We start from the raw sequence: 13,889 nt of genomic DNA, 5'->3' as shown, positions 1-13,889 counted from the left end.
TTCCCTTATTTGAGTGCAGAACAGTAGTGTCCTGAAGAAATGTGATCCCGCTGCTATTGTTTCAGATGATAATGCTGCATGAAATAGTTGAAGCCACGTGGTGGGACTGACTTGACATGTCTGCATACCCTGTCTGTGGCGTGATATGAAAACTGTCGACTTGTCTGCAGCTGGTATATGACACAATCATTGCTCCATTTCTGTTAAAATCAAGTAAAATCATTTTCTCTCTTAGGATTTAGTTCGTCCTGGAGATAATATAACCACACAAAAAAGTGATGCAATTGATAAAAAGTCTCTTTTACCCATTGAGTGTTTCTCTTCGTCATTGTCAAGGGAACACAGATATTTGTCTTTCGTGGGATTTGATGGTTCAGATTGCCAGATCTGTCAGTTTGCCATAAAATGTGCCCAAACATGAACTATATTTATATAGTAGCTTAGCTATGTATCTCATGACCATTGATTTGAAGAGTTGAAAAAGCAAAGCAATTTTCTTCTGTCATTTTTTCCCTAAATTGCTTATTTTCTTTTTAACACTTACAAGTGCTGGACTACAGTTGACAGAGAGATTTCATTAGCATGGCTTTGGTGCCTGGGCAATCCTCATGTCCACCTTGTGTAAAACAGTCTTTCTTTTAAAATATATTGTGTGCATATATATGCAGAATGTGAAAGAATTAGTATGAAAATCAACACATTTTATCGAATTTAGTGGTAAAATTTATTGCTCTTCAAATGTCAGGATGTTTTATATACTTAAAGCATATGTTTGAAGCTTCAAACAGGTAAATGAGTAAGAGCAACCATTAAATGTGCAAAGCTAGTGAGTCATTAAAGAAAATCACTAACAGGAAGCTAGCTGGTATTTGAGGCAAGGGCATGAAAGCACAACATTTTGTGAAGAGCAACAGTTTGTATTGACTTGACTAATAAGGATTTTTATCTTCTGTATCTAGTGTGTAAGTTATATCACTGTCTTATAAAGGTAAATTTCTGTCCCATACTTATATAATCTCAGAACCAAGTAGTATATGAGTCCACTAGTTATATAAGTCAGACTCATCTTAAGTATTTTAGGGATTGTCTCGCTTCACTGCCAAGATGGCCTACATGATACTATAGAGGATGTGCATTTAGAACAAGACTGTCTGCTTTTAACACCAGTGTTAGCTTTGATGGGATACATGGTCATGTTGTTTAGGATAGTTTTGAAAATATAGGATTTAGTTTATATTAGGTTATTTTATTTGATTTTCTTTAAAGTCTACTTACCCTATCTCACAGTTTTGTGAATCTATATAGAACATGCAAATTGTACTTGAAATATTTATTCACAAAGTTCAAATTGAAATACATGTAGAAATGGTTAATGTCTCATAATTTTGACATTTTGTGTTAGTTTTTGTTGAGGACATCACCTTTCCCAGACCTGTAGCACCCAAGAACCTCTGTAACCCATTACACAGCAGGTTACAGTCTGTTACACACACACATCAAAGCTAGAAGACCCATGCTAGACACCACTGTTACTCAACATCATATGAGAGACCCTCTGTCTGTTACTTAGGAAGGAGGATACCAAAGATGAAGATCTACATTTCTAATATAATGGGATCATGCCCTGAAGCTACAGACTTTCTGTGCCTCTTAATATTTATAGCAAATGTTTGACTTGTTTTAAATGGAGGTGTTTGGCTTGATGATTGAATTGAAAGGTTATCATTATGATGAGTGGATGATATATTTTTGAGTTTTTGCTGGTCGCAGGTACATAATTTGCTGGGAGAAGGATCTGTTCTAACAAGGTATCACCTGAAGAGTCTATGTTACAACATGTCATTAAAGAACTGAGAAGTATAGAGTGTATCCTGTCGTTAAACCTGTCTCTTATATGGAAGATGGAACTCCTTTGATAAATATTCTATTAGCAGGAAACAATGTCCATCCTTCATTGTGGATCATTATGGGGATGGTTAGCTTGAATGTCACATTAAGTGTAATGATGTATGCTTTATATGTTTAATGGTTTAATTTCCATTGAATACAATATCCTGCAGTTCTTTCACTATATGATGACATGTAGTCTGTATTAGTGTAATGTTACATTTTGTCTCGTGGATAAAGTACCATTCAGGACAATATGTAGGGCAAGTCTTATTTGTTTTGGTGGGGACAGACTGAGAGATTCCAGACTGTAGCATGACTTATTTTGGGCCTTGTCAGCCTGCAAAGTAAAAGAAAAGTGAGTTGTTGTGTTTTATTTTAGGATAGATGAAGGTAAAGAAAATGATGGAATGGAAAATGCATCCTTTATGTTTGTGTTGATGTCTGAAACTTAAGTGAATATTTACCCAGATTTTATCAAAAGACTGTCTCATGTCTGATTTATGTTGCTCAGCCACCTATGTTTTCATGAATGTCTTTGATTAAAGATATGTAACCGTTGCAACCATGTTTATTAAATATGAAGTCCAAATAATATTATGGTTTTTTTGCTTCTGTTTGAGTGACTAGAGTAGTTATGGAACCCTTTTCAATATTGTTAGTTATATATTGCTTAATTTGATAGATGTAATGATAAGTAGCATGAAAAATATAAGATACAGAAAGTGTGGATTTACTTGTAGATTACTTTGTATCACATTGCCATTTATTTGTCTGGTAAAATATTATTTTTCAAAACTCAGATATAGATGAATGTGCCCCACATAAAACCAGACTGCTTTCACCAAAATCTGGATCAAAATACATTTTGACCTTAACCTAGAGATAAAACAGTCAAAATAAAGATTCCAAGTATAGCTTCTCTTTAAAAAAAAAGTTGATCCTCAGGCAGTTCTCTGGCCTAATGTTTAGGTTTGGCAATGAGACCCACTTGGTTTCTGTGGTCCAAACACCCATGCATTTCAACCATGTCTATGTTACTGTTGTTCTTGAGATAAGCAGTTTAGCAGTATGGCAGGTGGTCATTAACATTTTACTCTTAGGAGATTTTGATCAGACTTTCTGTCTATTCCTTTGTCTTGTGTCTTCTCACATGGACTTTTCTATGTCATGGTCTGCTGTTAGTCTTGTTAGCCATCCATTGCAAATAGCAGTGATAATGGTGATCAGTAAAATTGGAGAAAAACAGACCTGTGTCACTTCACCTGACATTTTTGGCCAAATTGAGGTTCAGCCACAGTGTTCTTGAACAGTGAGAATGTTAATGGTAGACAGGTGTTGATAGAAATAAAGCTGTTGGTGATGGTGTGAAGTATGCTGATGAGGGTGGTGCTTTAACTCAGTCAAAATGGTGGCACACTGTTGTTTACAGAATACCTCCTGATTGTGAGAGAAGGATGGTTTCATTTTGCCTGCATTGAGCATTTCCTGGTATACTTGAAATGATACATGATTAAGAATGTGTATAATTGGTAATTTTAGATGGTATGTTTTGGAATTTAGAGTTTAAACCTTTGTATTGCATACAGCTCTGAAATGACTGTGGAGGGTGGCTTTAAATAACTCATTATTAATATTATTTAAAATCATCAATGAGAAGATTTAATTATAATTATAATAATTATAATATTATTGATGACTGGTATGATGTCTGTCGTACAAGTGATGGTATGGATTTAAATTATGTAAAATGATATGTTTTAATCAGTTGAGGAAAAAATTCTGTATACATTAAGGTAACAGTGTTTCTACTGTATACATACTGAATGTATCTACAAATTAGACTGATGTTATGTTATGAAATAGAAATTTATGTCATATTTGAACAAGTTGTCCTTTTTACCCTCATAAATCCTAGCTTATATACAACAGCATCTCTCCATTATTCAACAGCTTACAGTTTGAACTTTCTTTTCACTATTGATTTTCTTTCTATTTCAGGAGACATCACACAAAAGGGGTTTGAGAAGAAACGGGCTCGCCTACTTCAACCATATATGGCCAGCGGGGCTGTAACAAAAGGTAGAATGGGCCAAATAGACATGTTGTTCATTAATTATCATGTTTTTTCATTGTTACAAGTGCCTCATTTTGGTAAATGTCCCATTACCTTAAAATATTACAATCTAGATGTCATAGACATGATTTGGTTCTTAATTACAGATTGACTTGCATGCCATACACACATTTGATTGCTTTACGTTTCACTGTATTGCAATCATTTTCATCAAGAAAAATTTATTGGAAGAAGCAGGCTTTTTTCTGTATAAAGAACATTGTTTTATATCGCACTTTATCAATTAAAAGTTAGCGTCATGAATGCTAATCTGATGTAGACATTCACTTAGAAAAAAATTTATGAAGAACTAATAAAGGTACCCTCTGTTAGGTCATACAAGACCCTACTTATCCACATTTAATATTTCAATTAAGTTGCTCAGGGCAAAAACCATATTTGATTGAGATTTAATTTTGACCATATTTCCCCATGATAAGAATTTATCAGGAATGAATAGAATTGAAGTAGTTGCACATCTGTCGCTATTCACAATTTTTCTCCGGATTGGTCATTGTATGATATTGTGGTATATGGAGTATGGTTAATAGGAGGGGGATAGGTTTCTACTTCAGCTGTCTGTACAAACAGGAAGCATGTGTGACATATGGCCAGATATGTGTGCATTATACTGACTGAAAGTTTCCCTCAACCTGATAGATTGATTTACTTTTTAAACTCCTATTCTAGCAAGCCTGATTTTTACCAGTAGAACTTAGCATTAGTTTGTATTTTAGCAAGACTGAATTTTACCAGTGTTATTGTAATATTGAGTACATGCATGTATTGTAAACCCATATAGCACCAACTACACTGCTCAGATCAATCAATCATTTGCTGTGAAAAAAGACGCCAATTAAGCTATGCCCATTTTTGTTTACAGCTGTATCGGGTCCACAGAACCCCAGCCCGGCCACAGCAGCCCAGCGCAAGGCATCCAGACGAGCCACGCGGGAGGATAACAGGTACCAGTCAGGTGAGTATGGGGACACTGGAATAACAGGACAGAATCACATGTGGGCAGCTTTAGACAACTAAAGTTATACAACTAACCAAAGTCAGCAGATGACCAGATTGATTTATCTTAGAGCTAGTGAAACCTCTATGTAATCTTGCCATCTGCTGCTGTAAGTTAGTCTAATTCAAAGTCTAAAGTCTCTTAGTGAATTGTTATTTTTTATATAAACAAGTGGTGTTCTTTTTTACTTGTTCCTGCTTTAGTTTCTTTTTTAAGAGAAGGAGAAAAAGTAAAAACGGAAAATTGGTGACATTTCTTGAAATTCGTGCATATCATTCTAGTTTCTTTCTTGACTGAACAGGCTCAAGTACGTTAACTTGCTGCCATTAATAAGCAGTATAGATGATTGAAATTGTAATTTGACCAAATAAAGTCTTTCAATTTACAAGAGGTACAGAGTATAATTCAAAAGTCTGAACGTGTAATAGAATATTTATCCTTCATCAAACTACCTTAGTTACCTGTATGGTCAGTAATATCCTATGGAGAGCATGGGCATTCCTTTCTCTCTTCTGATAATGTTTAGGAAGTCTGGGTTCATAGATACCAGCAGATACATATATATGTACAAGGTCAAACCTGAAAAACAATTTCCAGCAATAGTTTCCAGGGGTTAAGACAAGGCCAGATGCATGATTTCATGGCACTTGAGAGGGAAAGGCATCATGTTTCTCCTATCTATAACTTAAACAACATCATACATTTTTTGGTTTGTTGTGCACAGTGCATGGGCATTTCACTGCACAATATCAGTAGAAAATGAGAGGTTTTGTGTCGGACTTGTGAAAATATTGATTGTGGGTAGACAGTTCAGTCGAAAGTGTCTTGTAGTTTTGTAGTGCATGCAGTGTTTTCAATGTTAACACAAGATTCTGTTTTCCAACACTGTTTAGCCAAAGGCTTTCAACTTTCTTAATAGTGAACATAGAATACATTGTATTGATGAGAGCACTTGTATAGTTAACATAGGATACATTGTATTGATGAGAGCACTTGCCTGTATATATGTTGGTGAAATGGCTTTTGATCCATATGTATAAGAACTTGCAATGTCACACTTGCAGGGTAGAAGTTATATTGTTATTGCGTGCTCAATAGTATATAGTACCAGTTATAGCCTATCGCAGACATGTGAATTATATCAAATAGAATGACCTCAACACACCCCCCTTTTACTGCAGTGGTTGGCATCTAAGTGACCTAATAATATCTTACCAGAACAAAAGAATTTCATGCTGCTTTCATTAGGGTAAAATATAAATGTTTTATGCACTAGTGCATGTGAATCGATCTCCTTTGGTACTTAAGTTTTGTAAATGTCACAATAAAAAATCAACATGGAATTACCAATGTAAGGGAGGCTTAGTGGTTGGCTATGAAATTATGAAGTCAAGCATGCATTCTTGAATTTAATATACAACTGTGCAGAGTCTAGACAGTGTGAACTCTACACAATATGCTGTATAAATATTTTTTGTCCCTTTTCCTCTGTAATATGAATATATAGGTAACGACTGAACAGCAGATGTTAAGCACATCCATAAGTGTTTAACATTGAATGAATAAGAGTAAAAAATATGTCATTAGATAAACCTCAAATTGAACATTAGGGCAGGGAGAGGTCAGTTTTAATGCATGCTTTTGCGCTGACATCAGTAAGTTCCTGTGATCAGGTGCATAGAACACTGCATCCTCCCTAGGCAGCTGCATGTAAGCATGCTTTAGGTGTTTAGTCTTCTCCTTACGTCATGGACAGAGACATGGAGATTTCACCGAGAAAATTGATTTCCAATTTTAAGGGTACAACTAATACACATCCACCCTATTATACATTCCCTTCAGGGAATTTATGTCACATTTGGCATTCAGAAATGCAATGATGAAGGATGAAATATTCTGTTTTATGATGTTTTTTCCTAGTGATTGTGGTGATCTCAAGCAACTCATTGATCTGCATCCAAATATCAAAGATGTAGGTTTTGATTTTACTCTTTTATCAGTTCTAGGAATAGACATTTGCACTTGGTGTGTGATCCAAATGCAAGAAGTGGAAAATATTCACTAATATGCTGAAATACTGGTATTACAGTTCATGGTTGAAGTCTGTTGTTTTTATGGGATTTCATCACATAGTTTAATTTTTGCATTGTCTTTTTTATAGAAATCCGCACAGAAGCAGTAATGCAGGCTCTGGCTCTCCATGGACCCCGAGTACCTGTTATGCCTCTGCCTTCCAAGAGAGTGTCAGCATACAGTCCGAACAGAAGAGAACAGCGAAGGGGAACAGGTAAAGAATGTCACTGGGGAATTATTTCTTAGTTTTATATGCCAACCAGGGTAATGTGATTGTCCAAATGTATGAAGATGGACTGCATATATTTGGATAGACTTCTACAAATTAAATGGGTGAGCTGGGCTATGTTCACATCTGAACTACAGTTGTTTTCAGTCAATTCGAAGCAGCCTTTCAGGGAACATCAGAAATTTCAGCAGACCATATAATTATGATCAGCTTGCCAAAAGAAGTCAATCTAACAGTTTGTGATTTGCTTCTATGAGAATCATAAAAGATAGTCTAAAGTCTTACAACTTGGCATAAAATCATTCAAGATTTGGCTGGATTAGGAAGAGAGTAGTATGTGGTAGGACAACAGGATTAGATTGGCTACCTGTAGTGACCTAATCATAACTAGACATAAGACCTTTGGGGTTATGGTGGCTGTGGTTGGGACAGAAGGATTAGATTGGCTACCTATAATAATGTAATCATACCCAGACAACCTGCTTGGACAGTCATTCCATTTGAGACTTATTAACGTTGACTTGATGTGGTCCAATAGATGCCCTATCATTGATTAAAAATTAAAATTATTAATTTCAATCATATTTATTATATAATATGAGCATAAGTGATGTTAGTTAGAGGATATCTGGTTTAAGATAGCCTGGATGTGAATGTGACTGAAAAAAAAGTGTTATTTGCATTATGAGCACAGGGAAGTGTAAGTAGTGGCAGCTTGCCAAGGATACAAGGTTTGAAGATGGGTTAGTCATAGACACACATGACAGCATGGAATTGCATTGTCATGATTAAGGATGGCTGAGTCTTGTGCTTTGTAGGAGATCCTGAGCCAAATTTTGATTAAAATTATATCTCTGAGTTGAAAAGTTAGTTTAAACTGAATATTGTTACAAGAATGCTTAAAGACCTGTAGTAATGATATTCACTAGCCAGGGGATATAGAATCATTGTAAAAATATATGTACCACAGACAAAATAGCATTTGATAAATGCACTGTAGTGATGCATATTAGGTTGGTTGCCCTCTTATCTTTGTTATTCGGATGAGAGACTTCATGCTAGAAGGGAAATCCAGTTGTAGAAAAAAAGGCTGTGGGGATATAATTATGGATTGATGGCAACAGTTTGAATTTCAAGTTGTCTCTAGTATTTTGAATGTTTTTTTTTCTTTTGTCTGATGTTAATGGAGATGTTTGCTTGATACAGTTTTAGCACTAAGACCACAGTTTATGTTATCCAGGTTTATAAATATTTGTAATTTGTTGCAGGTTATTAGGTTAATCTCTTTCCTCGGATTCCTTGGCATGAATGTTGTTGCCAAATGAGTTCATTAAGCCCAATGAAAATGTATTTATGTGTTTCATTATATTGTGTGGGGCATAATTGCTGTGTGCTGTGCTGTGCTGTGTTCCCAATATAAACCAAAGTCGGTAGGTTGGCGAAGACCCTCAGGCAAATACATGGTTGCTGTTCTTAGGAGGTACCTAATTCTGGTTTTTAGGTCCTTTTTTGTAGGCTTGTTTTATTGGATTTTTTTTCCTCATAAACATGGTCTCAGAATAATGCTATTTTCAAAAATTGCTTTCTCTTTTGAGACATTTTGATTAGTGTTAGTAAAAGTTAATTTTTATTTTATTATTATTTTTTGTCTTTTTTTATGAGCCAGTTCATTTTCACAGGACTTGTAAAGTGAGTTGGAGAAATATCTGATTGAGCCAGACTTATGGAAAAAGCAGTATATCATCAGTAACAGAGGATCCCACACCTAAAACTATTTTAACTTAGATCTCTATTCAGTTTGAGGTCTTTTGTAAAAACATTCCTAAACAAAAAACAAAAAAAAAGAAGATTTTGTGGTTTCTGTTTTTATCATAGGAGGGGCTGACTTAAATTTATGGAGCTAGGTCACTTATATCTGTAACACATATGAACTCTGTCTATATTAGTTGTCACTATACCTGCACCAGGGATAATAGGAGAGAATGTCAAAAATGGACGGTAACACTGACACTGTTGTTGGTATGGTTGGGCTATGTTTTTGATACATAATTCTTTTCAGTGATTTTACACTGGAAGTTGAAGCTCTGAAGGTTGAAGATCGGGACCTCTTTGTAGCAAAATATTGGAAGTTGACATTTCAGTTAATTTTTGTTATGATTGTTGGGATGAGCTGTGGGGTGTTATGTGATTTATTTCCACAGGGATTTATTCAGCCAAAGCTTGTTGTTTTGAGAGATAGAGATCTGTTAACCCAGAGTAACCTCTAATTCACTTTTTATTATTAGACTAAACTTTGGGTTTATAGAATGTTACGCATATTTTTCTTCATACTTGAATCAGAGAAACCAGAATGTTATTCTTGTTTATCAGATGAGCACTACATGTACCTACTTCAGTAGGCTTAAAAACCTCTCACTGATGGGTTATTAAAATTTTTGTTATGTTTAAAGAAAGAGGAAAAATTGTAGTTTTGATTGCCAGGTAAAAATTTTCCAGAACCCTGTGAGATACCCTCCTTCTTGTGCCTTTCTATATTTTTAACCCGAGTCAGTAATCAACATATTATCTCGTTTTTTTTACCACCACATCTCAAAAGAACCCAGTAGGTGGGTGTTTTCTGTGAATTCCTCCCTCTCTGGCACTGAAGGCAGGATCCCTTCTTCTTCACAAATCTTCCAGTGAGCTGTCAATGCCCCTAACTGATGTTAACATGTGCATCCTTGTCATCTTATTAATTAGCAGCAAGGAGAAGGAGCTAAACAATCTGCAGGGAAGGATGGATGGATTTCGTTAGTCGCTCACGCATGCACAGACGTCTGTGTTTTGTTTTCAAGTTCTATTGTAAAGGGTGTCAATTTGGGATAAAGATATATGTGAGCTGGTGTAAGCTGATATAAGCCATTGCTCAGAGGAAACTGTTACTTTTTGGTGCCTTGCTTCCAGCTAGGCTGAAAATTGATGCTGGGAAGACTGAAGGTCATTTTTAATATGCCTGCAAATCTTACCAGCATACCGCATATGTAGTGTATGGCATCACTGGTTCAACTTGTCTGGGAAAATGAGGAAACTGACTTTAAGATGAACTTGCGTGGTCTTGTGGGAGAGTTCCTGACATTTATTGTATGTATCTGCTCGGAACATTGCAACAGTCATGGATTCCTCTTTGCGGTCACTCATTCTCTATGAATGTAAGTATATGTGATTGCGACCAGGTGCTATATCTGATTTCCAGGGTGAATATAGCATAAGGCATGCTGTACAGTTAATCAGTGAAACAGGGTCTAAGTGACACACCTTCACATGCAAGACTTTAACTCAGACTGTTATATCTTAATATATCTGCATGTCTGCAATGACATATCTTTCCTTAAAGTAAGGGAAACCAGTTTGACTGCAATGCTGTCTGCATGATTGGTAATAACTACTAAACAAACAGTCTAAAGGTAAACATTAGAATAACTTCACCTAGACACAACAAGCCTTCTATGAAGGATAAATGTCACGGTAAACAAAGAGTTTTATAACTCTGGCCTACTTCTTTAATTATATTATGAAGGCACTGGAGGCTAGACAGGAACCCCTGATAGTTAATGTGTATTTGGGGTTTCTCCTGCTTGTTGAAGTTCTACCTGAACACTGTAACAGCAGAAATGTTCTTGCACCTGTTTGGGTGGCATGCTTAAGTGGGATAGGATTACACACTTAGGCCAGGATATTAGGCCATATGGGCTAAGGAGCTGGTGCCCAAGTAGACCAACATGTCTTTATTGGTATAGGAAGTGATTAGTGTTATAATGTTGAGTGAGGTTTAAAGATCATATTTGTATTTAATAACCTTGGCCAGGTGTTGAAGGTGTGTGTCTCTGTAATGACACAAGGTAAGATAATAAGAAGGGATAGGAAGGGGGGCTCTTGTAGAATAGTTAACCTATTTTCTCAAAAGACATAATTACTCTTTCCTGAAAAAACATTTATTATGAATTGATGAGATTAAAATCGACAACTAGCAATTCTGCAGATTATAGAACAGGATGATGTGAGAAACTCTTTTGATCTACAAAGAAGACATTTGTTCCCCTAAAATTTTTCCTAATTTATTTTGAGCTTGATAGGAAAGTGGTCATAGCTGTAAGCCAAAATTTTGTCCCTGTATAGCTTAAATTTTTATCGTTAGGACACAATATATATTTGTGGTAAACATACCAGTAAAGAGAATTTTTCATCAAAATGAAAAAGAGATAATGATAATTCTCTTTATTATTGACAGGAAGGAATTCTTCCACACTTTCAGGCACTCTCTTGCGAAATCGTTGGCTTTGTAAGTATGCAGTGTGGGTTATCAACTATTAATGTATCTACTGTGTGATTACTTTACTCTCTCCTGATAAACATGACATTATACATTTTGTTCATTTTAGTGCATTATGTCCTTTTATTTCATTGTGTGTATCAGTTTGCTTGCCACTGGGTACATAGAACCTTTGTGTGAAGAGGGCTCATTTCAAAATTGAAATTGACGGCACGCAAATGCCAGTGTCATGAACATAAATAATCAGCCTTTTTGATAGCTATGATTTGAAAAATACTAAGAATTGATCATGTCCAGTCTCAAATTATTCACCATTGAGAAGCTTAAATACAAATTATTCTAGATAGAAAAGAGATAATATGAAGACGTGAAGGACATAAAACCATTGAAATAATACACATTATCTCTGACAAAGCATATACTTCTTCTATGGAAATGACTTGAAATTGGATTTCTGTTTGCTTTCCTACAGCATCTAGAGAGTGTTTTTTCTCTTTGGGTTGCTCTGTGGTGTGATATTGATTTTGAGGGTGACTTAATGTTAACAGTGTAGAGAAGAATATGACAGACCAGGGAATGCAAGGGCTTTCACCCATTAAAATTCTGGATATTAAGAAAGGTAAAAAAGAGGGGTATAGCAGAGGAAAGGTTATTGTGTTTATTGATAGGTACCTTGTTGATAAATAAGTGATATATGGTTATAGATATATTCTGTTTTTCCTTAGTTTTCATTTTATTTTGAAATTCGTGATTACATAGACTCTCACACCTGTTCTCTTTTATTCACTCACCTAAGACAGGTGTAGGGTTATGATATGAAAGTGTGAAATGAATAGGATATAATTTAAAATACATAAAAGGTCAAGTGTAAATAGCACTCTTATGGATACATGCTGGAATCTGAATTTCATCTTTCAGTTGATTCAATATATTTTTTTTAGATTTAAACCATTTCACGTCCATTTTTGCATTAGTTATGTATTAACAAATATCAAATAGAAGTATGGGAGGAAGGGGCAGCATAGAAACGATGAAATTATTATTATTTGCTTACAATGTTTGATATGTCTGTATTTGAATTACAGGAAAATTCCCAAGGATAAAATAAGCAGTGATCCATATGTGCAGGTGCATTGCAATTGAAAAATGTGTGTGTATGTAAATATATGTAGTAATAATATCTGAATCTTTCTTCCAGACTCTTCATCAGATGATGACAGTGTATTTGATGATGACCGCTCTAGGCGTGGAAGTGGTGACCAGACGCCCTCTTCCTCCTCCTCTTCCCAGCATTTACGTCCACAGGGAGTACGGATAGAGCCCAGGAGAGGTAGTGCCTATGCCATACTGAATATTCCAGGATCCAAGGGGGGCTTAGCTGATGTTATGAGGGAATCCACCCCAGGTAATATATCAGTTGTCCCCTTTACTAATATATATATATATGCAATGCTTTTGTGTTGATCTTCAGTGGTTGTTGTGTTGACCTGTGATTATTTCTTGGTTATCAATATTAAATGTAAAAGAGCAGTGCTCATTGCTGTTATGTTCTTTTCTATGATTAAGTGGATTTCAGCAACACATTATTTTGGTAGATTGTCACAGTTAGCTGCACATATTTCTGGCTGTCTGAGTAAATTTGTAGTATCCTCATCATTCATATATACATGTGGTATTATAAGCTTGGTTTGGCTATGTGCTGAGAAACAAGGAATTGGGTACTGATAACGTTAACTGAAATATATTCCAGGCCAAAATTTCCAGCAGCCCCCAGATATTACCAGCAACACCAGCACTCTGACCCGTGCAGACCGCGTGCAGCAACGATACAATGCTCAAAGTCATGCACACGTGTCCTCCGTGCGTGTGTCACATTCTGGTGCTGTCACAGGGATGTCTGATGAAAGTGAGTACCTAGACTGAAGTAACTGTTGGGGTGGTTATTGCGTGGGCTTTAGCTGTGATTGATTTTAGACATTATTGTAATGATAATGCATGGTTCAAGATGAGAGAATTACCTAGAGAAGAGTCTAGCAGATTACTGGAGTGAATAAGCTGATATTACCATAGCAGCAGATCTTGATAATGAAAATAATAATGTAAACAGGTGAATAACCTGCAGGATAGCTCATGATCAGTAAACCTAATTGGAAATTTCAAAAAGGTACTAAACAGGCATTTGTTTAGCGACTGGTACATTTTGTTTCTACAATATCTAAGGGCTGGATAGTTTTTAATTGGATGGGCAAATCCCATA

General features: G+C 35.7%; 1 protein-coding gene across 6 annotated transcripts in view; it reads left to right on the top strand.

Annotated features, from left to right (window-relative positions):
• The window catches only part of LOC106173249 (disco-interacting protein 2 homolog C), a 36,793-nt gene that overhangs the window by 3,407 nt on the left and 19,497 nt on the right, over positions 1-13,889 (top strand). For 2 of the 6 annotated variants that reach the window (XM_013554304.2, XM_013554305.3), the window contains exons 2-6: positions 3,889-3,969; positions 4,887-4,979; positions 7,183-7,308; positions 12,831-13,037; positions 13,383-13,538. In XM_013554304.2, coding sequence (XP_013409758.1) covers positions 3,889-3,969; positions 4,887-4,979; positions 7,183-7,308; positions 12,831-13,037; positions 13,383-13,538 — 663 coding nt within the window. Of the gene's footprint in view, positions 1-702; positions 963-2,082; positions 2,246-3,413; positions 3,433-3,888; positions 3,970-4,886; positions 4,980-7,182; positions 7,309-9,823; positions 10,512-12,830; positions 13,038-13,382; positions 13,539-13,889 lie in introns of those variants that run through there. The other 4 variants (XM_013554306.2, XM_013554307.2, XM_087007272.1 and 1 more) reach the window with 4 other exon arrangements.

The sequence above is a fragment of the Lingula anatina genome, chromosome 2 (assembly GCF_051362555.1).
Source record: "Lingula anatina isolate TDL-2025a chromosome 2, LinAna3.0, whole genome shotgun sequence".
Classification (NCBI taxonomy): domain Eukaryota; kingdom Metazoa; phylum Brachiopoda; class Lingulata; order Lingulida; family Lingulidae; genus Lingula; species Lingula anatina.
Note: the sequence above shows the minus strand (reverse complement) of the source record. Positions and strands in the feature narration are given on the sequence as shown.